This window comes from Nerophis ophidion, linkage group LG08 (genome assembly GCF_033978795.1).
Source record: "Nerophis ophidion isolate RoL-2023_Sa linkage group LG08, RoL_Noph_v1.0, whole genome shotgun sequence".
NCBI classification, from domain to species: domain Eukaryota; kingdom Metazoa; phylum Chordata; class Actinopteri; order Syngnathiformes; family Syngnathidae; genus Nerophis; species Nerophis ophidion.
The window spans coordinates 42,002,207-42,029,983 of NC_084618.1; the positions used below are offsets into that span (position 1 = coordinate 42,002,207).

The 27,777-nt window shown below is 39.2% G+C and overlaps 1 protein-coding gene and 1 long non-coding RNA gene across 2 annotated transcripts in view; one reads left to right on the forward strand and one right to left on the reverse strand.

The window, feature by feature from the left end:
* Window positions 1-828: 828 nt before the first annotated feature.
* Window positions 829-27,472, reverse strand: LOC133557799 (dual specificity mitogen-activated protein kinase kinase 4-like). Its single transcript, XM_061908602.1, has 12 exons — window positions 27,290-27,472; window positions 26,380-26,415; window positions 21,458-21,563; window positions 17,207-17,381; window positions 16,658-16,777; window positions 16,384-16,503; window positions 16,242-16,293; window positions 14,366-14,493; window positions 9,845-9,922; window positions 9,571-9,719; window positions 7,382-7,427; window positions 829-4,118 (listed from the first exon to the last, which is right to left on the reverse strand). Exons 1-12 carry the CDS (start codon window positions 27,399-27,401, stop codon window positions 4,005-4,007), a joined length of 1,236 nt encoding a protein of 411 aa, XP_061764586.1. The 5' UTR covers window positions 27,402-27,472; the 3' UTR covers window positions 829-4,004.
* The window catches only part of LOC133557801 (uncharacterized), a 32,867-nt gene continuing 9,039 nt past the window's right edge, over window positions 3,950-27,777 (forward strand). Inside the window, exons 1-3 of the long non-coding RNA XR_009807849.1 lie at window positions 3,950-4,064; window positions 14,282-14,344; window positions 14,890-14,985. This is a non-coding gene — a long non-coding RNA (uncharacterized LOC133557801). The remainder of the gene's footprint in view (window positions 4,065-14,281; window positions 14,345-14,889; window positions 14,986-27,777) is intronic.

The following is a 27,777-nucleotide window of genomic DNA, read 5'->3' on the forward strand; positions in this document are numbered from 1 at the left end:
TCAGTCTTCTTCCGCTTATCCGAGGTCAGGTAGCGGGGGCGGCAGCCTAAGCAGAGAATCCTAGACTTCACTCTCCCTAGCTGCGTCATCCAGCTCCTCCCAGTAGATCCTGAGGCGTACCCAGGCCAGCTCGGAGAAATAGACCCCTCCAACGTGTCCCGAGTCTTCCCCGTGGCCTCTTACAGGAAGGTGTCTGGGTGTCCTAAACCAGATGCCCAAACCACCTCGTGTCGATGTGGTGGAGCAGCGGCTTTACTCCGAGCTCCCGTATGACAGAGCTTCTCACCGTATCTCTAAGGGAGAGCCCCACCACCTGATGGAGGAAACTCATTTTGGCCGCTTGTACCCGTGGTCTTGTCCTTTTGATCATAACCCAAAGCTCATGACCATAGGTGAGGATAGGAACGTAGATCGACATGTAAATCGAGAGCTTTGCCTTCCGGGTCAGCTCATTCACTATGAAGGCATCACTGCAGACGCTGCATCGATCCGCTTGCTGATCTCACGATCCACTCTTCCCTCACTCGTAAACAAAACTCCCAGCTACTTGAATTCTAACTCGGGGAATCTTCAACCCGCAGATGGCACGCCACCCTTTTCCAGGCGAGAACCATGGACTAATTATTTTGTTGGAGGCAAATATTTGAAATATTTGCATTTGTGCATATGGTCTGTTTTCATCATGTATGTCTCTCTATTTAGCGCTTAAGGTTTTTAATTTGCTTCGGTTTGCGATCATTTCCCCCAATCAAGAGAAAACTTTAAAATGAGTATATTGTTAGAGAAGCTCCAATATCCATTTTCCTATGCAAATAATGCAATTCAAAGTTTTCCTTTTTTCAAAAGACTTTATTTGTAATTCTCGATAGACATACAATATAATAATTGCCCCTCACATTATTTCATACTCTAATATGAACAACTGTAATGTATACAACATGTTGTACCCCCACTGATGCGGGTAAAAAATATATTCCATTGGTGAAGAACACATCCTTGCCCATCTTTCCCTTACACTTGCACCATTTCCCATTGCAGGTGAAGACCGGCACCTCAGTGGTGACCCAGTTCTCCAGTTGACCCAGAAGAACCCAATTACTGCATGTCAGCAATTTAATGCTTTGTACATGGTGAAGTAAACACATGAGTAGATGTCATGTGACTATCCCAAGATGTGGCATTTCCTAAAATATGGGCACTAGTTACAAAGGCTGTTTATTTCCATTAAAGCTCATTTTAGGTACATTTAACAGTCCTCAAGCTATACTAGGGTTTCAAACATTACAATTCAACTGTTTTAAGACACTAAATGTCACAGATTCAATGTTTTTTTTTAAATTAATATACAATATATTGTTTGCTTCGAATCAAAGTGCATTTGTGGTACATAAAAGTGAGTTCTTGTTTACCATGTAACGTCACACGTCTCTGACATGAATTAGGAGTATTTCAGGGGAGAAAAATCCGTCACAAATACCGTATTTTTTGGACAAAAAGTCACAGTTTATTTCATAGTTTGGCCGGGGGTGCGACTTCTACTCAGGAGCGACTTATGTGTGAAATTATTAACACATTACCGTAAAATTTCAAATATTATTATTTAGCTCATTCACGTAAGAGACTAGACGTATAAGATTTCATGGGATTTAGCAATTAGGAGTGACAGATTGTTTGGTAAACGTATAGCATGTTCTATATGTTATAGTTATTTGAATGACTCTTACCATAATATGTTACGTTAACATACCAGGCACCTTCTCAGTTGGTTATTTATGCGTCACATAACGTACACTTATTCAGCCTGTTCACTATTCTTTATTTATTTTAAATTGCCTTTCAAATGTCTATTCTTGGTGTTGAGTTTTATTAAATACATTTCCCCCAAAAATGTGACTTATACTCCAGTGCGACTTATATATGTGTTTTTCCTTCTTTATCATGCATCTTCAGCAGGTGCGACTTATACTCCGGAGCGACTTATACTCCGAAAAATACGGTACCTTCTTTGTGTTTGGTTTGGTCTGTTGTGACGTCCCCCCATGTTAGTGTAAGCAGGGATGGCTCTTATGGGTTAACAGAGAACACTGACTTTACTACAAGGCTCCTCCACTGCAGACCACATTCAGGGCGTTCTGGCATCTTGGATGTAGACTGATCCAGACCTAAGTACTGGTAATATCATCTGAAGTGGGTTTTATCATCAGTCAGTGTTGGATGGAACAACATGCTTGGATTTGCTATCTTAAGTGAGACGTGATCTGTTCAGTGGCATATGATGGAGCTTCATACCATTTTCTATCAAGAGGAAACCCCTTGGCGAGATATCTTTTATAAATATACACATAGTTACACCGACTTGTCTCTGCTGATGCACCAGGGTGTGTTCAGTGTGGAAGAGACGTACTACTACACAGTGCTAGGACAGGCCGCTCATGACACTTAATTCTCCCACGTTTCTCCACCATTTGCCATGAACACGACCTGCCGAGAACAGGAGCTCTGATGCGCTTATATACAAACACGTGTGCATTATCAGTGGTGGACGTCACGTAACTTTACATCAAGCGAGCGTCGGATGATCCACTTGTGCGCTCTTCTTGTAACGTCGATATTTTAAGTCACATCTTTGCATTTTTCTGATATCGAAATCCTGATTAGACTCCGCTATGATCAGATGATTCCTCGCCCCTTTTTAACATGAGTCAATTTGTACAAATATCTCTGCGTAGTGTTCAATAATTTCATTATATATTCCAAGGATAAGTTGATGTGTATTCTACAGTCAGACTTGTTGCAAATACTAATTAAGGAGGAACTGCACTTTTTTTTTTTTTAAATGTTGCCTTAAGTTCACAATCAATATGAAAGACAAGAAGAGAAAAAATTTTTCGGTAACACTTTAGTATAGGGAACATATTCACCATATTTAGTAGCTTATTAAAGTAACAATTAGTTAATTTAGAGTTATTTGGACACTATGGGAACATATAAGGATTAGGGTTACTAATAAGCAATTAGTCTGAGGTTATTGAGGGAAGACTCTTAGTTAATGGCTTACTGGTTGTATAATAAGGCCATGCAGAATAAGGCATTAACAAGTATTTAATAATAACTAATTAAGAGCCAATATGTTACTAATAAGCAACTAATTAATGATGAATATGTGTTCCCCATACTAAAGAGTTACCTATTTTTTTAATGCATTCTAACTCTTAAATGAAAGTCCGCTTACAATGGAAAATCAATGGGATGTCCTTTATTCTGCCCATAAAAGCCTCTAAATAAACATCCAAAAAGTGCCAACAACACCCTTTAAATTTCGTCACTTCAATATTGAAGTATTAGCGGTATTATTATTGTAAGCGCTAACACAGACAGAGTAGGCCTGGATGATGTACCTGGGAAGAGGAAGTCAGGGCTTGTCTGTTTAGGCTGCTGCCCCCGCGACCCGACTTTGGATAAGCAGATGACGACGAATGGATGGAGTGAACTGATGAGGAGCGATTGCAATACAGCAAATAGGCTATGTCGCACGTGTAAATACTGAATAATATTATTCACTAAATTTAAGTGACTCAGTAATATGAAATTCTTACAATATTTTACTTGTGACTTAAAAATAACGACATTACAGTGAAGGCGCAAAGTGGGGCAAACATTTGGTGAGCATATTTAACATTGTTCTAATTGTGTGCTAAGACTCATAGATTGCATATTGAAGACAGAAGAGAGGAAACAAGACAAACATTATTTCCCCTGACAAGCACATTTTGTACATAAATTACTGTGTGTCTGTTTTCATGAGCACCATCACTCATTTGGTAGATTGCCTTTTTGTGTCCAGTAAGTGAGGTTAAATAAGGTGAAGGGTTGGCTAACCAATATGTATATCATTGCACCTCTCTTCTTGACCATGTGTCTAAGCTGATTAGGAGACCAGATGGTGAGTCAGCGTCGAGCCCGCTGCACTGTCGGAGAGTGGAACCCACCTTCTCCGGACTCCCTCAGTCCACATACATGGGAGAGATGGGGGAGGCAGGGAACTGATCCAGGATGCGGCAGACGTAAGTGGCAACATCCACACAACGCTCTTCATACATGAGGATGAACGGATGTTTCTGCGGGACAGTTAATGTCAAGACAAGAAAATTATTATCATAAATAGATCATACATGTTGAGAGACTTTTTGAGACTTGAACTAGGGCTGGGCGATATTGGCTTTTATTAGTATCGCGATATTTTTATGCCATACTGCGATATACGATATATATTAAGATATTTTGCCTTGGCCTTGAATGAACACTTGATGCATATTATCACAGCAGTATGATGATTCTATTTGTCTACATCAAAACATTCTTCTTCATACTGCAATAATATATTCTCATTTTAAACTTTCATGCAGAGAGGGAAATCACAACTAAGTCAATTGGCCAAAACTGTATTTATTAAATACTCTTCATTCTGTCACGGGTGACTTTTTAAATGAAAGAACAAACTAATAGTGTTGCTTCCTTTTTGTAGTAACACTTCTGCTGCATACTTTGCATATTGCTGTTGTCTGCTGAATATCTTCCCACTTGAAGCCAAACTACCAGATGGTGGATCCCCTGATCTTTATTTTGGGCATTTATTGTTCTTCCTCCATTTGTGGTCAGTCTCGCACCATCTCTCTCTTGTATTGTCACAAGCTCCGCTCCGCTCGACCTGCCTCAGCTAACGTTAGCCATGCTGCTACCTCTCTGGTCGGCGAGAGCGTATGACGCTAGACGCTAGACGCGCGAGAGTATGTGACGTATGTAAGAAGGCGGGCTTGTTTTCCGTCTCTGTGAGAAGGAGACACGAGAAGGAGTGAGAACTGCCTGTTGTGTAAAGCTCGCAACTAAAAGCAACTGCGTGAGAACATATAATCGAATATTACGATATAGTCATTTTCTATATCGCACAGAGACAAACCTGCGATGTGTCGTTTATATCGATATATCGCCCAGCCCTAACTTGAACACCTTTTTTAGATGGCCAATTCTGAATCGTGGTCATTTGCAGTTATTAAAAAGCTAATAGGGACACCCAACATATGAAGACATCAAAATGCAGTCCAGCAGAATATGACTTAGTTATTGTGCATGCCCACTGTCCAGGTCGCAAAGGATTGTGGGATTTGTTTGCATGGAGGCACTGAAAGGGGAAATGCACTTTTTAAAAAGTCATTCACAATCATTATGAGTAAATAGATGTATTTATTTTAATGCATCCCAACTCGTAAATCAATGTAAATAAAAGTCTGCTTACAATGGAGTTAATGGGAGGTCCTCTATTTAGCACATAAATCCCTCTAAATAAACATCTAAAAAGCGGCAACAATACTCCGTCTACATTTCGTGACTTGAATATTAACTTAGTATTAGTGATATTGTTATTATACGTGCTAACACAGACCGACTATTTATTGCAGCAATTTGATCACAAAGAGGTTACTAGCTTGTGCTGCTTTCTCGCCTCATAGCTTGTGAAAGTTTTATAAACAATCATAAATAATTACTCTCACCTGTATATTAGAAGGAGGTGGAAATAAACTGAAAAGTTGGTCAATTTTGACAGCCAATTTAGACCTAGAAATGGCGAGAACGACATGAAAAAGAGCGCTTGTTACCCTCCCCCTTTTCTTCATAAGGATTATGAGTAATTTTTCATCTCAACGGGAATATAAAAACATCCTATCAGTCAACATCCTAATGACAGCAGATAACGTACAGTTAGTGATGTTTTATTATGTTTGTTGGCTCTCAAAGTCTGCAGTGATTAATAATCAGTGATGATGTAAAAAAAAGAAGAAAAAAAAAGCATACATAATGTTTTTTTTATTAATTCACAGTGTATGCTTAAAAATAATAAAAATATGTAAATATTAAATGTTACTATACATTTTACTACATTACATATATACTTACATCATGTATATAAAACACTACAAGAGGTGTTTGGATGTTTTTAGGGGCTTTATAGGCAGAATAGAGCGACTCCCTTAGGCTCCGTAAGCATATTTATAATGCGTAAGAAAAAAGGAAAACATGTTCTTGTCTCACATAAAGATTGTGAATGATAGGCATGCTTAAAAAAGTGCAGTTCCCCTTTAAGGTTTCCATTTGTGTAGTTTGTTTAGGAAACACATGTAATAGGACCCCCTTGAAAACACGATGCTGCATCTTAAGGGACTAGCCCAAATAAATTTAAATTAATGGTAGGCCCTATCCAGCTCATTACCTTTTAAAATAATATTGTCTACATATATACATATATATACACACATACAGATATACACATATATATATATATATACAGTATATACATACACATACATACATATACATACAAACATACATATATGTGTGTATATACTGTGTATATATATGTATATTGGAAAAAATATGCATATATATCTACATACATATACATTCTTTTATATACATTTTTGTTTGAGAATTGTATGTATTGGAGAATTACATGCCAGCATATAGCATTTTATTTCATTAAAAAAAATCATTCAAGCCAAGCAATTTAATAATTTTGCATTTGTTCCCTTACTGTACCCAAAATGAACCAAACTGTTATTTTAAAAATGTAATGTATGTACCCTGATTATAGTGTACCCTAACATTCTTGGTACCGAAGGTCACATATTTAACGGCCCGACGCACACTCTAAAAATGCTATTAAAAATAATGTTGAATAAAAAAGCAAATAGGTGTAAAGCAATAGGAAAATGTGAAAATGTTGACGTCAAAATTGGGAAGGCAAGTTTTTTTCTATTTTTAAACTAATACAGATCATTTCCTGCTTTTCAAGAATGATACAGATTACCAAATGGCTTTAGCGCATTTTTGGCAACAGGTGTCTTCAACAGGTTTTTAAACATGTCGGCCTTTCAGGTGGCTTATGACCTGTGATTGGTTGACGCGTTATGTGTCGACAATGACCTCAGGGGAAGCTTACCACACGAGTAAGGGAAAAGGAGCCCCTAATTTGCTCATCCTAACCCGCCTACAGAACAGTACACATGATCTCGCCTCACTGGAGCATTTTTTTTGGTTTATGTCCCTGTTATCAGAGCTTTAGCGCTATGAGATTTATCGCTGTGATGTGATTCCTCATGTCCGTACAATAATTCTATGTCTGGTATTTATGGTGCACCCCTACAAATCACACAAAGCTGACATGCAGGCTGTTCTTTTTTTAAATGTACACATTGTATTGGCTTTTAAAATGTAATACATCACAATGGCCACCACATTCTTTGATTTTTCAGAATGTGGCCCTCATTCTACAGCCACAAAATCAAAGAAGTAAAGTGTTCTTCAGTTATTGACATCAAGAACTTACCAAAAGCTCCTTGTACTTTGGCCGTTTGGATTCATCCTTTGTAAGGCTGGGAGAGAATAGTACAAGATTAGAATCCACACAGGCCCAGTCCGCCTAACTGAAGGTTTGAAAAGGAAACTGTTAAATTTTGTTGTGCTCTGTGATGATCCTTAAATGATAATTAACCCTTGAGTCTCCCTTGACCAAAAAACGGCCCTCTTTGCAAAGTTATTCTAAGTAAGAGAATCATTTACTGCATTTTGCCCTTTCTCCCCACATTGGTCACCATTTAAAAACATGTTTTTCAATACACTGAAAACCTGACGTATTTTAATGCTTTCGCCACAAATACTGAATGGATCCAAGCACCTCCATCCCAAACACAAGAAAATATTTTTGGGGGGTAATTAAACTTCTCAACCACTAGTTAATGTGAGATACCTCCAATGTTTTTGCATAGTTGTTCATTCACATTGAAAAGTCTGCCAACAGATGACTTAAATGCAGTAAACAATGATTGTGATTATTGCTAGAGGTGTGTAAATGTGTTCTGAAGACATGTTATGTCCATTGTCAGTATGTAAACGCACAATGGCACCACTAAACCACTGGATGATGACAGATTATGTGGTTATGCAAATTGAAATGCATGGAGTCTTCAACGTTATTTACATTAAGCGTTGGGTTTCAGCAAAAAAAGGCGCCATCCGATTATAACCGCTTGTCTATTTTGGGGTCGCAGGGGGTAATGGAGCCTATCCCAGCTGCACTCGAGCAGAATGCGGGTTACACACTGGACAGGTCGCCATGTCAATGCAGAGACAACATTCACACTCACATTCACACACTAGGACCAATTAAGTGTTGCCAATCAACCTATCCCCAGGTGCATGTCTATGGAGACGGCAGGAAGCCGGAGTACCAGGGAGAACATGCAAACTCCACAGAAGGACACTGAGCAGGGGGACTTTGTCGCAGGGAGGGGCAAGCGCTAACCACTGTCCCGCCGTGCCGAAACTTAATCTCAAATATTCTACTTTATAACACATTTTTGGAAAATATTGCATATTTAGTTTTTCCCCATAATAAAAGCTTTGTTTTAATGTTTTGTTTATTTTTTTTTAAAAAGACAAAATAAAGACATGAAAAAAGTATACAAAAAAATTAAATCTATGTATAGGTCTGAAGCTGCTGAAAGATTTGAAGTGTTTCAAGTTTAAAGAAATCATATATGAATTACTTCAAACACTTAAGTGTGTGTACATTTTTTGGCAAGAAGTTTTTGGAAAAAAACCTCATTGTTCCAAAAATCATATATAGTATTTATTAAGTCAATAATTCATAACAATACGTATTTTGATACATTATTATTTTTGGAACAATGAGGTTTTTTCCAAAAATAATAATGTATCAAAATACGTATTGTTATGAATTATTGACTTAATAAATATGTAATGTTACGAATTAATGACTTAATAAAGGTTGTAATTACCTCATCTAACGTATTCCACTTTGCAAGTTGTTTTTGAAAATTATGCATGTGCCTCACAATATGAGGATCCTGGGTTCGATCCCCGTGCTCGGGGTCTGTCTGTGTGGAGTTTGCATGTTCTCCCCATGACTGCGTGGGTTCCCTCCGGGTACTCCGGCTTCCTCCCACCTCCAAAGACATGCACCTGGGGATAGGTTGATTGGCAAAACTAAATTGGCCCTAGTGTGTGAATGTTGTCTATCTAGCAGTGTTGGCCCTGCGATGAGGTGGCCAATTGACCAGCGTGTAGCCCGCCTTCCACTCAAATGCAGCTGAGATAGGCTCCAGCACACCCCGGGACAAATGGTAGGAAATGGATGGATGAATGGCATATTGTATTCATGCATTTTTCTCCATATAAACTATGTTGGGGGTTTTCTTGTTTGTTTTTTTTACAAAAAGAAAAAAACTTAAAAAAAAAAAAAAACACTACAAAAACTTTATAACTATGGATAGTTTTGAAGCTGATGAAAAATTTAAAGCGTTGAAATAAAAATTAAAAATTGAGATAATTTCAACACGTGTCAAGAGGCTTAACATGGTTTTAAAATAAGTAGACTGAAGGGTTAGTCCAAAAAAAAAAAGATGCATTTTCCAGTGGGGATACTATCAACTGTTCTGCTGGGTGGATGCACATCTTAGGAGTGACAATGATTGAGCCTCGATCTGCTGTGCTTACCATAAGTTAACAAAATTGATGAACTTAGGGGAGAACTGCCTCTCCTCAGAGCTGCAGAGTTGAGGAGGTTCCCCTTTCACCACTTGTGTCAGCTGATCAAAAACGCTGTTCCATTTGGGGTACGGGAACCTTCCAGTGGCCAGCTCATACTGGAAGTACAGTACAAACTTTAAATATCGGACAACATGACATTTCCTGGCAGCCACAATTTATAACAGACTCAGTTGTAACAATGAAAAGTAAAATTATAAGACATGGGTGACAAAATTCTTACCACTGTGATTCCCAAGCTCCACACATCAGAGCGGACATCATAACCTTGTCTTGAGGCACTTGGGTCTATTCTTTCAGGCTGAAAAAGTCAAGCACAGACAAGCTGTTACCGCCCTCAGGCTTGAGCAAATCTAATTCAATGCCATTGTTAACGCCACTTGAGAAAAAATGTCATACCCATGTCGTACCGCATAGGTTATCATATATTCACAATTGCTTACAATTGGGCCCTGTGATGAGGTGGTGACTTGTCCAGGGTGTACACCACCTCCCGCCCGATTGTAGCTGAGATAGGCACCAGCGCCCCCCGCGACCCCATATGGAATAAGCGGTAGAAAACGGATGGATGGATGGATGCTTACAATTGTCTGTATACATACAATTATACGTTTTTAAAACTGATGATCTTGAATAGTTGAAAAGTTAAGTGTTACTATCTAGTGAATTAGAAATGGCTCACAAAGCTGCTTAATGGTAAATAGGTTATACTTGTATAGCGCTTCCTACCTTCAAGGTACTCAAAGCGCTTTGACACTATTTCCACATTCACCATACACACACACATTCACACACTGATGGCGGGAGCTGCCATGCAAGGCCCTAACCACGAACCATCAGGAGCAAGGGTGAAGTGTCTTGCTCAAGGACACAACAGACGTGATGAGGTTGGTAGAAGGTGGGGATTGAACCACGAACCCTCAGGTTGCTGGCACAGCCACTCTCCCAACAGCGCCACGCCGTCCCCATAATACAATTATAAGTAATCTGAGAATGTATTTTTTATTTATGTACCGATATTCTTCTGTAGCAATGGCAGTAGCTGATATTTGTGATGAAGTGGCTTTGTTGGTCATGCCAGAGAAATTTGGCACCATAAACTGCTGACTGCCTTCAATGCCCACTTAGCTAATAGCTTGTGTGATTTCACCGCATTGATGCCCATTGAGCAAAGTCTGGAGGTTTCTTTGAACACGCTGTAGAACGCCTCTCTGGGTTTACAAGCGACTGGCTTTTAAAAAGCCAGCTTTGCTGAAATTCGCAGATTCCTATGTTCCCGACATGCATTAATTTTCTCGCTTTCGCCACAGCGTGAACATGTTCACAAGATATAGCATTCCAAGCATCCAGTGTTCTGACTTTGTGCACTGGCTGTAGACAATAGCCAATTAAAAGATTCCGCCTGTCAATCATCACACTGTGCTTTAGATCAAAATTATTTAAGGAGAACTGCACTTAAGTCCTGCTTCCAATTCTGAATTAGTTGGTCAATATAATATACCCAGGATTCATTTTTAAATGTCATTTTCTCAAAAACATGCTGTAAAAATGCATATTCTCTGAAAATATGCCTCATAATAGCCACAAAAACAATAGAAGATTAAAATAAAATTAAAAAAATCGGTCTTAGCCTGGGCCCTGGAGTGGGGGTGCAGACTGAGGCCAAGGGAAAAAAAAAAGAAAAAAACAACAACAACTCATAGCCATAGTACACATCCCTCTTACATGTGTGTAAGAGGGAAACATCAAACATCAAAGAACACAGAGGACATTAAAGACATTAAAGCAGCAGATACAACCAGACACTTCTACATACAGCTATGAATAAAAAGTAAAATAAACATATACACTGTGGTGGCCTCTGCGGTGTTCCACGCCATTGTCCGCTGGGGAGGAGGGAGCATGGCCAGAGACAGAAGCAGACCCAACAAAGCAACCAAGACAGCCGACTCCACTCTCGGCCAATGTCCAGTCCGCATGGATGAGCAAGGATACGTCCAAGGTGACTGAGGTGTCCGACACCTGCTCACACAGTCGAGACACCGCGAAGCCTCTCCGTCCCAGCGCTCAGTGCTAGCTCCGCAGCCCTGTCCCTTCATCCGCATCTCCTCCAGTCCCTCCAAACAGACTCCGGTGTAGCAGCTGGTCTCCATGGCCAAAAGGCTCCCGGGAGGCAGATCCAAAAGTCCACAAAAAAAGCACCACAGAGGTCACTAAAGTGCCACCCCTTGTCACACAGTCCCAAAGGGTCCCGGACCAAAATGCAAAAAAATATACTAACACATGAAAACAAGAGGGAAACACAAAAGGATGACACAAGAGCACAGGGCTCCTGCCTACAGCAGCCACTACAGCAGTTAATATTTACCTGACTAACTGCTTCTTTGCTATCACTTTTACTATCATATTTTTTTACATATTTGCTGATGTTGTTCTTGTTGTGTTTGTTGTTGCTGTTGTTGTCTCTCTGTCTTCCTTTTTTTCTCTTTCTATCCCCTCCTGCTCCAGTCAAGCTGTGTCAAACATTAATATAAATCCATTAAATAAAGTCAAATAAAAAATAAGACAACAAGAGAAGTATCCCAGACTTCTCTTTTGTAAAGTAAATCTGCATAGCAAATATGATCATCGACATCAACTATATGATTTGCCTGAGTAGCTGGACAGGACCAAAAAAAAACCGCAGAGATAGCGGGGGAACGTTGGAGATGAAAGGTGCGCAGGAACCAGAGTCAAAACGTATGGATGGGACTTCTTGAGAGAGGGGTAAGAAGCCGTAGACCAGGGGTCACCAACGTGGTGCCTGCGGGCACCAGGTAACCCGTAAGGACCAGATGAGTCGCCCACTGGCCTGTTCTAAAAATAGCTCAAATAGCATCACTTACCAGTGAGCTGCCTCTATTTTTCAAATTGTATTTATTTACTAGCAAGGTAGTCTCGCTTTGCTCGACATTTTTAACAATAATAATGATGGATTAGATTTATATCGCGCTTTTCTATTATTAGATACTCAAAGCGCTCACAGAGAAGTGGGAACCCATCATTCATTCACACCTGGTGGTGGTAAGATACATCTGTAGCCACAGTTGCCCTGGGGTGGACTGACGGAAGCGTGGCTGCCAGTTTGTGCCGACGGCCTCTCCGACCACCACCTATCATTCATTCGTCATTTATTCACCAGTGTGAGCGGCACCGGGGGGCAAGGGTGAAGTGTCCTGCCCAAGGACACAACGGCAGCGACTTGGCTGTCAGTAGGCGGGGAGCGAACCTGCAACCCTTGGGTTTCTGGCACGGCCGCTCTACCTACTACGCCATGCCGCCCCTTTTTAATTCTAAGAGAGACAAAACTCAAATTGAATTTGAAAATCCAAGAAAATATTTTAAAAACTTAGTCTTCACTTGTTTAAATAAATTCATTAATTGTTTTACTTTGCTTCTTATAACTTTCAGAAAGACAATTTTAGAGAAAAATACAACCTTAAAAATTATTTTAGGATTTTTAAACCCATATACCTTTTTACCTTTAAAATTCCTTCCTCTTCTTTCCTGACAATTTAAAATTTAAAACCCACCACGCTGCACCAAACTTTTGGTGCCTTGTTGACACAGAAAAGTACAGTGGTGTATGCGCAGCAGCTATGAAGGTTGCAAGCCTGTTTGGTTCAATTTATCTTTGTGAATCAGCCTTTTCTGACATGAACTTCATCGAGAACAAACACAGAGCACGCCTCACTGATGCACATCTGCAAGACTCACTTACAGTTGCAGTGTCAAGTCACACACCAGAGTACAACACACTAGTTAACAGCATGCAATGCCAGGCTTCCCACTAACTGACAAAGAAACAGATAACAGATTTGGTGTCCAGTTCATAGTCTGACATGATTTATTTAAACATTTGAGAGTCGACTTTTGTATTTTACATGAGTTATTATTTGTACAAACATGGCGCAAAGTAATTCATGATTTGTTAAAAAATGTTAGTGGCTAGCTAGTTAAAAGGGGATATTGTGATTTCATAAGACTGTCTTAGAAGTGATCATTTGAAAATGTTCAATTTGAAAAATGTGCACTTAGAGAAAATATAAAAATAAAGTGTTGCATATTGATATTTATCTGTTTGTATATATATTTACTGTGAGAAATCATTAAGAGGATCAGTGTTTCCACAAAGATAAATATCATTAATTATTAATAATAACATAGAGTTAAAGGTAAATTGAGCAAATTGGCTATTTCTGGCAGTTTATTTAAGTGTGTATCAAACTGGTAGCCCTTCGCATTAATCAGTACCCAAGAAGTAGCTCTTGGTTTCAAAAATGTTGGTGACCCCTGCCGTAGACTGATGACACATGCCGATGGAAGGGAAGTGCGGCCAGATCGGGGGACAAGACAAGTGGCGCCGTGCATGGCAACGAGAAACCCAAAAACGACAAGCAAACAACCCAAAAACGAGAAGTAAACAATACTTAAAGAAAAGACAATCAAGCCTAATGATGTGCTAACTGTTATGGGACATTCCACTGAGTAAATGATGGGGCTCTGATGTCTAATAGACCCATCTCTTCTCGCAAAAGAGAAGTAAGCTTGAGATTGAACTTGGTGAACTGCAGTTGATTCAACTGTGAAATAATTAAAATTGTATTTATTTTCTATACAGCATTAGGGTCACGGCTGGAGTCTATCCCAGCAGACGTCGGGCGAAAAGCTGGGGGTGTTAAAGGTAGGGGAAAACTGCACTTACTGCCATGTAGGGCCTACAGCCAGCATCTCTGGTCTTTGCTATTGAGTCCACCAGCTGGCCGCTGATCCCAAAATCACACAACTTGATGTTACCCTTTCGGTCCATAAGAATATTGGAAGGTTTGATGTCTAAGATGGTAAAGAGCAAAAACAGTAAGAATTCAGATTTGTTTCTAAATGTAGTTGATAAGTAATTCATGATAACATGATGTCACAGCATTCACACCAACAGCCCTTCCCACCAGACCCCTCAGCAGGTCAAGTTATTTTATTTTAATTTCTACAGAGTAATAATAGCTTTCATACAGAACAGGCATATACCATAAATTTCAGACTCTACGGCGCTACTCTTTTCCCACGCTTTGAACCCTGCGGATTATTATACAATGTGGCTAATCTATGGATTTTTCTTCACTAACGGCCATTATGCAATAGTTTTTACTAAACAAGCAGAGACATTGAAAATGTGTGTTCTTGTTTGTGCTATGGGTGCAATCTTTTACTACAGTATTTCCTTCTGTTTAGTGCTCTAAACCAGAGGTCCAAGTGCCATTCCATCTTTTGGTTATCCACAAAGTTCTACTTGTATGGATTCTCAAGTCATCATTCCAAGCAAAGTTTGTAAGTTTTACAATATAGCTAAAACTATTCATACTTACTAAACTATCCCATGTGTGATGTCAGTAGGAGAGTTTTCATGCATGTTTGTACGTGCTATCAGCTAGGGTTGCTGAATTAGCTAATATGCTAACACATTTTTTTAGTATCTGTGTTAGTATTATTAACTTACAATGACATTATTTTTGTATTGTTTCAGTTTCACAAATTCCTCAGTAAATTCACCCAAACGTTACCGTCAAGTTTTTGAGTCAGTTTAGCTGAGCGGAGAGCTAGCTTCCGCAGCTAGTGGGTCCATGACCATGACCTCTGTTTTGTTGAACATCCATTTTACTGCTTTGTTAAAGGCACTGTTTGGAAACAATAAAGGTATGTAAATAAACATTTACAAAATCTTTCTGTCTAAATAACTAATTTTACAACATATATATCAGCAACTAATATGTGAATAATATCTTTTTCTTCTAAAATTTAGAGGGTCCGGCCTACATACTGGTGCGCTCTATAGTCAGGAAAATACGGTACATTAGTTGATTTGATAAGCTCAAAAAATCACATTTTTGTAGTAAGAAGTAGGAATCATTCCATATCATTTACTCAATAAATCAAATATTTTTAGCATACAAAACCGGTTTACAACATTCTCAATACGTTTTTAAACAGCATGAGATGGATGCCAGGGATGCCCAAACAAACAGACACATACTCTGGCTATGGAGATCCTCATGTTCAAAAGATGGCAACTAATTAGTCTTGCAGACCTGCCAACAACGTTATCGTGAAAGAGGTAAGTATGAATATGTATTACATTTGGGAAGCCAACCCTTTAGTCACGTTCACACTGTTTTCATCTAATATAGTACAGCTGCCTGAGGCTGAGCCTATCAGTGGCCACAATACCGAACAGCACGCTCTGTTTGGTTTGGGCTCCTCTAGTGGCCCATAATGTTGAGGAATATGTTTTTTGTTGTTTTTTTTTATCTGCAATGGTGAAGCCGCAATACTTAAATCACGATGGGGAGTGACAACTGAAATATTAGTTATCTTACTTACATGATGATGATGTCATTTTTGTCGCTACATGGTAGTGTATACAATTTGTCATTTGTGTGCTGTGCAGAAGAGTAATCACATTACCTAAATAAATGACAAATCTTTATTTTCACTTTAGAGTTCTTCTATTGCTTTCTATTAAGGTGCCCATCCTTCCACAACCAAAAGCCACACACACAATGATGACCAATTATGTTCAAACTCACCTCTGTGAATTATTTTCAAGCTTTCTTTTAAGTGGTTCAGTGCTTTCACGGTCTGTTATAAAAATAACAACAACGTAAGAATTTGGTTCTGATCATTTGAATGACATGAAAATGAAACAAAATAAAGGGAAAGTCGACTCACTGCTAAAGTTATTTTGCCTAATATTTCCTCTGGAATGACATCATCTAATGCACAATATACATATTTATAAAATTTGTCTAGTGAGGTAGACATAAGCTCCATACAAATCCAACAGTCCCCCTGAAACACAAATACAAAAGGTTATGTTGTAGTTTGATCCAACACAAATAATACAAATATTAACAATTGGCTGCGTGGTTTCCTTATGGTACAACATTATAAAAGTATTATGGGATGTGGTGATGCGTTCAAGGTCATTGCGGGTGTGACATACCTCTCTGAAGAGCGCTCCATAGAACTGAACAATGTACGGACAATCACTACTCCTCATCACCACGTCGAGATCCATCAGCAGCTGCTTTTGCTCCTTTTCATCCACAGTGGAGCGGATCCTCTAAGGGCGTAAATTAACCATTGTTACTGCAAATTGTTGAGAGTTCGCCCCAAAAAAATTATAAGTTTACAAGCAATGATGGCTCAGTTGCAGAGTTTGAGTTGGGGATGTTTATTGCACCAACTCAGGGTCAGAAGTGTCCAGGGTCCAAAAATGTATACTCCATACCAGGTTTTAGGCGTACCCTTATCTTTGCACCATGTGTAAATCCTTGATTTAATTTGGCTTCTAAAACACGATCATGTTCTTGCTTACCTAAGTCTGAGACTCTGTAGCCTGGAACTAGTTAACCTAAAGTTATGGGACATCTCAGAAAGCAACCAAATCAGTGTGTATTAATTCAAACCATATTAGCTCAGTCCTGGTGTTATTTATGCCCTAAATGCAAAACCGGGCCAAGAGGTTTCCAACTACATCCTAAGAAATCACCTTGACTGCCATGATCTGGCCTGTGGGTTTGTGGACCATCTTGTTGACGGAGCCGTATGCCCCACGGCCGATCTCCCCGAGGTCCCTCAAATCCTCCGCAGTGAAGTCGCAGTGCTGCTCAGGAGAAATCTTAAGTTTTCCTGACGACTCAATGCTGTGCGTTCTGAGCCGCTCTCTTAAGGATCATGACAGTGGGACATAAGGGATAAGACAAGACAAGACAGAATAAAAAAACAGGATAGAGATACAAATAGTTGCTAGTTAGGAGTGGAGGAAGTAAAAGTTGTAATGGAACCACCCCGGAAAGAAAGTATGAGCCACGAGATAATGTGCATTATTGATTCATGCAATAAATATTTAAAAAGTAAGTGGCATTTGGGTATTCTTGTCAATAAAGATGTCAGACAAGCACTGGGATGGAAAGACAATGTTGTAGTATTTCGTCACAAACAGGGCTGCAGCGATTTTTTTTACTTCCTCAATTAGTTTATTCCATTAATCGTGTAAATTTAATACCCTCATTTAGTGTTTTAGGGAAAATATTTTAAATAAACTATATTTTTGCTTGCCATATAAATCATTTTTTTCTAATAAATGCAAATCATCACCATTGAAATTTCACTTTTAGCGTGTGTCTTTTAATGAAATTAAAAATTGAGATCTCCTCTGATCCCAGCATCAACACACCAATACTTTCATGTGTGCTCCATTTCAGCAGTCGAGTGGAAACTATGTCCGTGTTTTTAAAGTTCCGAGCACACCATGCAGTCCGGATTTTATAGTGTTTTATTAGTTTCACACAAACAATCCAAGCTTTAGAGTACAAATCAATGTTTTTTTTCTAATCAAATAAATGTATTAATCTTTAAAGTCCCAGTCACAAACTACTTCTGTAGTTTTTCTCCAGGATTTACAGCTATATTGGGGGGCCAGGCAGAGAGTAAATGCATTTGCGTTCAACCGACGGTAATGTGATTGTTCATTTATAGTTACATTAGAGAGAGCACACCTCTGTGTTGGAGATTGAGATGATAATCGCTAAAAACACATGCACCAATGCAACAATATTGTAGTCAATGCTCCACTGTAACATTTAACAAACGTTCATAAAAGAAATCCTTAGAAAGACATTAGAAATTAGTCTACAAATTCAAAGCAAAGGTGTGTCATCAATGCCATCGGCCCAATCAGAAAACAGATGATAAATTGTAAATGAGACCATTTATGACATATTGTCATGTAAATAAGTCAATATAGAACAATATTATAGTACAATGCATTACTATTATACTGTACACACAACTACAGAACTACAAAAATAGGGCGTACTTACATAATCTAATAAGACCTGATTTAAGAGCTATATCCAAGATGTGTGCATTTAATAATGTTCATGGTCAGCAAGTAAAATGTCTATGGATTTTGGCAATGTGATTCCAACAAAGATATAAACAGTCCATAAATTGTGTAGCAGGTTTGTTTTAACATTAAGAGACAGAAAAAAATCTGAAAAAATAATATATTTGATTCACTTAAATCATTCTTTGATTATTACTTGGTAGAGATGTTTCTATAAGTTTGTTACCAGGGTTGCAAATCTCAGGAAGGACTTTGGTCAGAGAAACAGCTCCAGAGCTAAGTGGTGGCACCTCCAGGTTGACAAAAGAATTGTGATTTTGGCTTCTGGTCATTTGTCTGCCCCAAAATGTGTCAAGTCCACATGATGTCAAAGAGCTGAATTGAGGTATAATGTGACCACATCAAATGCTGCCAAGCCTTGTCCCAGTCATTCAGGTGTTAATTACTAAACTTAATGCCAACCTCTTACAAGCACAGGGACTTTTCGTGCACTGCAGAATCTCAATCTATTAGAGCAGGTTTCATCAACTGTATTTGTCCGAGGGCCAGAATACTTCTTAGAAAATATTATAAAAGGGACAGATGTTATAAATATAGCGAATATTGTACGTAAGTTATATCCCATTATTGCCAGTTTTCATAATTTTTCACACACAAAAAATTGTATTCATTTATTTATTATTATTTGTAGAGTATTGCATGTAGAATAAATTGTATTATTCCATTTAGGAACAAGGCTGTAACGTAAAAAAATTTGGAATAAATGAACCGCTGCGAATAATTTCCGGTTGCACTGTATATTAAGTAGTGGTGTCTTAAAATAGTCAAAAAACTAATTTAAAGGAGTCTGATTCGACTATCGAACTCGCTGTTGAACCTCTCTCCTCTCTCCATGGAAGGTTGCGCCAGTGCACTCGCCACTGCTGCCCCACTCTTGTTATGTCTTTAACCCTAATATTATTGTAATCTCAGTATGTTTGTCTTTATCAGTGTTAACACACTCTATACCAGAACTTCAGCAATCCACTAAAGTCTTGTACAGGTCCAATTTTGAAACTACCGACTTGCCCAGCCAGTCAAAAATCATGGGTTTAATTTATTATCATTATTTATTTTTATGTATGCAAGATCTGAGAATAGCAAACATTATGTTTTACGCCAATGTTGAGATTTATAAAAACTATTTTACAGGGGAAAATGCTAACATACACGCAAACTCTTGGACTGTTGTCTGCACATTTGAGAAGCAGTGAGTACTTAAATCTTAGACTGAGGGCCTGATAAATAAAGTCATATGACACACAAAGTTGGCATTCTACAAAATCTAACCAAACTACTTGTGCTCTGAGACAATTAATGAATCACTTTTATCACAGTTGTACATCACATTTTTTTTAAGTACAACACCTGCCTATTGTACCAAACCTGTTTTACTCCCATTTCACCCTAAAAACACAATAAGCTAACTCGAATGCTAAAAACACCAACACCAAATACAAGCAGATTGTCAATGCTAGTTGACTCCCTACAAATGAAATTGTCACTAACATTCCTCGCTATCTTAGACTTAAGTTCATACATTAACTCACATTAAATTCCGTATTTCTTTGCCTTATGCCCTGCAAAGTTAAAAAGAATCGGCGATAATGTGGGCCGGTCTCAGATTTTCACAGTAAAATGAACCGCCATGTGGGTTTTGAATGTTTTCCTTGCCCAAGTCGATAGTTAATCTTGGCAACTATGGTCCCAAAATTCAATTGACGACATTAACCAGCTCCTCCCTTGTAATTTTATTGGCTGCTTTCTCACCATTCGCACAATCATCTTTTAACCCGCTAGGTGGATTCATACATGGCACTTCAAAGTAGGGATGGGCTGATAATCGAATTATTCAAACAATTTTGGCTTCTCACGATCAAATATTGGAATTGAAAAAAAAAAAATGTAATAGGGCCGTAAAACGTGTAAGCAAATTCCTGAGGTTTTAATGGTGAAATTGATGCGTTAGCGTTTGAGTGAAAACAAGACTACGTCTTATAGAAGTTTGGGATGACACCATTCGTAGTTCTTATTTGACACCATTCTAGGATGCTGAATCAAATATCAATAATCACTAAACTCAACAAAACGGTATGGTATGTCTGCGTTGCCGTAAACGGGGACGGAGTCACAGAATGGCCAATAAAACAGAAACTGCTGTTAAACGTCAGGGAAATTGACATACATTAGACTGAAATTGTGAGAAGAAACATTTGTTTTGGAAAATAATGTGTACGGTACCGCTCATTCATCCCTGAAACACGTCCTGAACTAAGAGTCGAGACGGCCACTTGAAACAGCAACTTAACTACGAAACTATAGCTAGCAAGAACAATCCATTCAACAACAACACATGTCATCCACTTGTGTTGTTGTGAATGACATCATGTACAAACAGCAGAGGATCAAATACTTGTTTTCCCCCAATGTATAATCAGGGTGAGATTATTTTATACTGACACGATTGAGCGGGCTTCTCTGGTCAATATTATTGTTATAACTTCTATCCTCTTTGATGTGTTGAGCAAATTCCCTTGATGGACTTTTTAAAATGGAATTTTGTCAACAAGCCTTCAATTCCTGCAACCCTTGAAAAAAATCTCAAATAACTTAACATGTCAATGTTTGTCATGTCATGTCAATGTTCTGAACATGTCATGACATTTTTTCCTATCCAGAAACATTAATCAGTAATATAATCCTGAGTTCAGAGTTCATGTTTATTTTCAGTTTATTAAGGGAAGCTTGTTACTATACAAAAAATTAAACTAGAGAATTAGCAGGAATTTCCCAAAACAACCCATCATTTTGTAAAGAAAGACCCTAATATTCAATATGGCTGTTGCTACTCACATGTGAGGGTTCTGGAAGGAGGGAGGCGGCGTTGGATTGAGTGGCAGCCGAGACGCCGGCTTCACCGGAGGGTTGGCAAAATTCAATTTCAACGCTTTACGTTTACCTGGTAGAATAAAGACAACCTTAGTCAAGACCCAATTTATACAAACTAAAGCATGCAGGCCATACACACCTGTTAAGCTTTATTATTTGGCCCACCCACCTTTTCCAGTTTTTTCTTTTAAAACCCAGAAGTCGTTTCTGGCAACAGGATTTTAAAGGGTTGTTAGAAACTACAATAAGTTTTAAACTATTTGCATAGTGGAAACGCCTGTGGACACACAGAGGTGGCTTTGATTTCAACAATGTAAAAAAGATCGTAGCGAGAACACAAAATTCACTTTTTGGCTATTGCATTTGATGCTCCGTATTCATTTCAGTATTTGTGAGGCTGTCTATTAATTTGTCTAAGCAAACATTTTGCCATCTATTGCTGTCACGATGTGTTCCTGGCCCCATCTTTGTGTCACATCGCAAGAAGCTCTATTTGTTATAATAATACATTGAGTAATCAAACAAAAGTTTTTTTTTATTATTATTTATTTATTTACATCAGTTGTACATGAAATTCTAATCTGGCAGTGAGCAGGCTACACAATGTACACATTTTGTTGTAAATAACACAAATTATATTTATATTTGGGGTATTCAAAGCTTTCACCTCTTCTAAAGTTTTACGTATCATTTCAGCGACTATCTTTTCAAATGCTCGTCTGTTTTGGCGATAGACTTCCATCTTCTTCTTCACCTTCTTCCTGAGCATTTATTTTTTATTTCGGCCTGTCTGCGGTTTTCGAAGACACCCAGCATTCTCACAATATCAAGCCTCTTGATTGCTGGAAACACGAGAAGCAAGAACATCCTACTGAGTCCTTATTGGGCAGAGCGGGCAGATCTCTGGTACAATATAATTTGTATTTATAGGAGGGCGTGTCCGGGCGTGCCTGGACGTGCCCTGCCCACAAACGTCTACGGTCTTTTCCAGGTTTATTCTGATGTCCATCCATCCATCCATCCATTTTCTACCGCTTGTCCCATTTTGGGGTCGCGGGGGGTGCTGGAGTATGAGGGGCCGTTAGGGACTTTATTCAGAATTACCTCTTAAATACACTACTGAAATGCTATCACATAAACTGAAATGTTTTTCTCTCACACACACTACTGAAAAACTCTTATACACACTACTGAAATGCTCTCACACAAACAACTGAAATGTTTTTCTTTCACACACACTATTGAAACACTCTTATACACACTACTGAAATGCTCTCACACTTTTTTTTGATTGATTGATACTTTTATTGTAGATTGCACAGTTCAGTACATATTCCGTACAATTGACCACTAAATGGTAACACCCGAATAAGCACCCGAACAAACATCTGAAATGTTTTTCTCTCACACACACTACTGACACACTCTTTTACACACTACTGTTGTGCTCTCACATACACAACTGAAATGCTCTCACATACACTACTAAAATGCTCTCACATACACAACTGAAATGCTCTCACATACACTACTAAAATGCTCTTACATACACAACTGAAATGCTCTCACATACACTACTGAAATGCTCTCACATACACTACTGAAATGCTCTCACATACACTACTGAAACACTCTCACAAACACTACTGAAACACTCTCACATACACTACTGAAATGCTCTCACATAAACAACTGAAATGCTCACATAAACAACTAAAATGGTCTCACATAAAAAACTAAAATGCTCTAACATAGACAACTAAAATGTTTTACTCTCACGCACACACACACACCCCTTGCGTGTGAAAGACAACAATTTTAGTAGTATGTGTGCAGGGATTTCAGTTATATGTATGAGAGCATCTTACCAGTGTGTATGAATGCATCTTACCAGTGTCTATGAGAGCATCTTATTAGTGTGTATGAGCAACATTGCATTCCGGTTCCGGTCACCAATAGTGCCCGCCCCTTTTCATTTTTTTTTTCTTTTTTTTTTAAAGCCAAGTTGTTTGTGAACAAAATGTCTGCCTAACTGCCGACAAGTAGCTTAACCGAGGCATGAGCTCTACTTCATAATTTAAGGGCTTCAGCGGAGAATATAAGAACACTTTGAATGCAACAAGAGTCGGGCTGCTCCATGGGTTGCAACTGCGTGCCGCGACACCTAAGCTGCCACACACCGGTGCTTTGTCCTCCCGACAGCCAGGCAGCCTGGAGCACTCGTTCTGTTGCGATAGTGCAACGCAGCATTATCAAGCGCAACCTTCTAGCTCATGGACATCAGGGCAAGAGGAGGAAAAGGTAATTAGACATTTTTATTTCTAAATGATTGTTGAATCCCACGGAATGTAAGGCCACATGGCATTGGGGGGTGGGAATTAAGTTTGGTGGGTAGGGGCAGTGAGGGGGGTATATATTGTAGCACCCCTGAAGAGTTAGTACTGCAACGAATTATGGGTATTTGTTCTGTTGTGTTTATGTTGTGTTACGGTGCGGATGTTCTCTCGAAATGTGTTGGTCATTTTTGTTTGGTGTGGGTTCACAGTGAGGCGCATATTTGTAACAGTGTTAAAGTTGTTTATACGGCCACCCTCAGTGTGACCTGTATGGCTGTTGAAAAAGTATGCCTTGCATTAACTCGTGTGCGTGAGAAGCAGTAGATATGATGTGACTGGGCCGATACGCAAAAGCAGTGCCTTTTAAAGAGTCACAAATTTTACTTATTCAAACTGATACTGATAATCATGACACCTATACCGATCATTTCCGATATTACATTTTAAAACATTTGTCGGCCGATAATATCGGCAGTCCGATATTATCAGACATCTTGTCCCCAATAAATAATTAAGGACCGAGATAAATAAGACATTCATGTCAATGAGGAGTGCATGCAAACTTCCGACTAAATAAGAGTGTTTGGGGGAGATGTATGAAGATGGGGACATCTCTGCGCTGCTGATCTGTCTCCGCTTGGGATGGTCTCCTACTGGCTCCACTATGGACGGGACTCTCGCTACTATATTGGATCCACTATGGCAAGGGTAGAGAACCTATGGCTCTAGAGCCAGATGTGGTTCTTTTGATGACTGCATCTGGCTCTCAGATAAATCTTAGCTGACATTGCTTAACACGATAAGTAATGAATAATTCCGCTGGTAATCACAGTGTTAAAAATAACGTTCAAATTATAAAACATTCTCATGCATATTAATCCAACCATTCGTTTTCTATCACACCTGTTCAAGATGTTGCATTACTGGTAAGAAGCATTACATTTATTATTTGTTAGCTTTGGAATAACAATGTTATTAAAAAGAATAAAAGACTTATTACACTGCATGCATTTAGTTGTATTCAGTGTTAAAAAATATTATATGGCTCTTACATTTTGGAATATTTGGCTTTCATGGCTCTCTCAGCCAAAAAGGTTCTCGACCCCTGCACTATGGACTGGACTCTCACTGTTATGTTGGATCCACTATGGACTGGACTTTCACAATATCATGTTAGACCCGCTCGACATCCATTGCTTTCGGTCTCCCCTAGAGGGGGGGTTTGCCCACATGTGCGGTCCTCTCAAAAGTTTCTCATAGTCATTGTCACCGACGTCCCACTGGGGTGAGTTTTTCCTTGCCCTTATGTGGGCTCCGTACCGCGGATGTCGTTGTGGCTTGTGCAGCCCTTTGAGACACTTGTAATTTAGGGCTATATAGATAAACATTGATTGATTGAAGATTAAAGGCATACTGAAATGAGATTTTTTTATTTAAACGAGGATAGCAGGTCCATTCTATGTGTCATACTTGATCATTTCGCGATATTGCCATATTTTTGCTGAAAGGATTTAGTAGAGAACATCCACGATAAAGTTTGCAACTTTTGGCCTTTACCGGAAGTCGCAGAAGATGACGTCACCCGTTGATGGCTGGTCACATCTTCACATTGTTTTTATTGAGAGCCTCCAACAAAAAGAGCTATTCGGACCGAGAAAACGACAATTTCACCATTAATTTGAGCGAGGATGAAAGAATTGTGTTTGACGATATTGATAGTGACGGACTAGAAAAAGAAAAAAAAACGCGATTGCATTGGGACGGATTCAGATGTTTTTAGACACATTTACTAGGATAATTCTGGGAAATCCCTTATTTTTTTTATTGTGTTGCTAGTGTTTTAATGAGTTTAACAGTACCTGATAGTCGGAGGTGTGTGTCCATGGGTGTTTTGAGCCCAGTGTCTCAGGGGACTCGACGGCAGCTTTACGGACGGCGCAAGCTCAGCTGATCTCCGGTAAGAATAGACTTTTTAACCACAATTTTCCACCGAAACCTGCTGGTTGACATTCGGTCGGGTTCCATGTTCGCTTGACCGCGCTCTGATCCATAGTGAAGTTTTACCTTCGGGAATTTTAAACAAGGAATCACCGTGTGTTTGTGTGGCTAAAGGCTAAAGCTTCCCAACTCCATCTTTCTACTTTGACTTTTCCAATATTAATTGAACAAATTGCAAAAGATTCAGCAACACAGATCTCCAAAATACTGTGTAATTATGCGATTAAAGCAGACGACTTATAGCTGTGTGTGTGTGCAGCGCTCATATTTCCGAAACAGTCCATGACGTCTTGCGTACACGTCAGCATTACGCGACGTTTCCAAGAAGAAACTCCTGGGAAATTTAAAATGTTAATTCAGTAAACTAAAAAGGCCGTATTGGCATGTGTTGCAATGTTAATATTTCATCATTGATATATAAACTATCAGACTGCGTGGTGGGTAGTAGTGGGTTTCAGTAGGCCTTTATATTTGCAATTATAAGAAACAAAGAACAACCTTGTACAAAACTTCCAATAGCACAACCTAATAAGGTAAATATCAATACTGTACCTGTTTCATTTTGACACCTCCAGCAGCTGTTGATTTCTGAAGAGTTGAAACAAAACATCAACATAACACATGTGCTACAAAATAAGACTGCAACTCTACATTAGCAAGTATAGGACTCTTTGTCATGATGATTTAAAACTGTAAGTCATTATCCTTAACTTTAATGTGTGATAGCAACAATATAGTAACTACTTAATTTAAGTGTGGGAGTAAATGGTACTATTTAGTAGTATTTAATGACGATTATGAGAATATGTGAAAACTCCTCAATAGGTGATTGTGCTAGAAATTAGGTAAAGAAACCGTATTTAATGTAGGCCTAGCTTGTTAACTGCTGCTGTCAGCAGAACGACGGCTGGTCCTGTATTTAGAGTTGAATACAGGTTTATAATTTGTAGGTAAGTGCTGGAATGGTGCTCGATATTCGGGGAGTGTAAAACCCGCAGTGCCAAAGAGGCCTGATGCCAGTAAAACGAGGCTACTTGAACCATTGCTAACCTGCTAGCACTGAAGTGGCTTATGTGGCTGTGTCAAGCTAGCTGAACGAAGCCGGGGGGTGCGAGCGGAAACTGACATGCACATTTCAACATAAAATGCTGAGCGATGACCCCAGCATGAAGTGTGGATGCTTTATTAACATTTGATAAACAATATGAGTTCATCATTTGTAGTTGTTTAACGCAGATTTATAATTCAATGACCGTACCACGCGACATTCGATTAAAGTCGGCCACAACCGCACGGCCAGACTTGGGTGTTTTATTTTGAAAGTTATCACTGAGCAGTCCGGTGTAACCTATCTGTTTTTGCATGACTTCCTAATTTCTGGGAGCTACAATGCTATGTTTGTTTTCCCTACAAGTCGAGTGTTGAGGTGTGTGAAAGGCGATGTGTGACCGGCATGGCGTACCTTGCATACTGCTGCTGTGGGTCTGCGGGTGGAAGTGGTGCGACGTGGATCCGACGATGTTAAAGCTGTTGCTGGAGCTGGACGAGTTGCTGTCAGGACTGGGAGTCGCCATTGTTGTGTTGGCTTCCGGCAGCAGCGCTCAGGCTGCAATGCAGATACTCCAGCTGGGTCCCCTCGCCGCCTCCTAGCGGGACACTGGCGGAACACTGGCGGGACGAGGCGGGACACTGGCGGGACCAGGCGCCACTCTTTGCCCACGTCTCTCCTCAGCACCTTGAAAATGTGCACAATCTTTACCAAAACTTTGTAAAATAAAAATATAAATCATATACAATAATACCGGCTTTAGATTGCCAGGCAAACGTATTAATATTAAACATTCCTTCAAATACGTGTAAAACCAATTATACTACTCAATTGACATCTAACGAAAGGGACAAGCGGTAGAAAATTGATGGATGACTGCATAAAACTGACGATGTCATTTT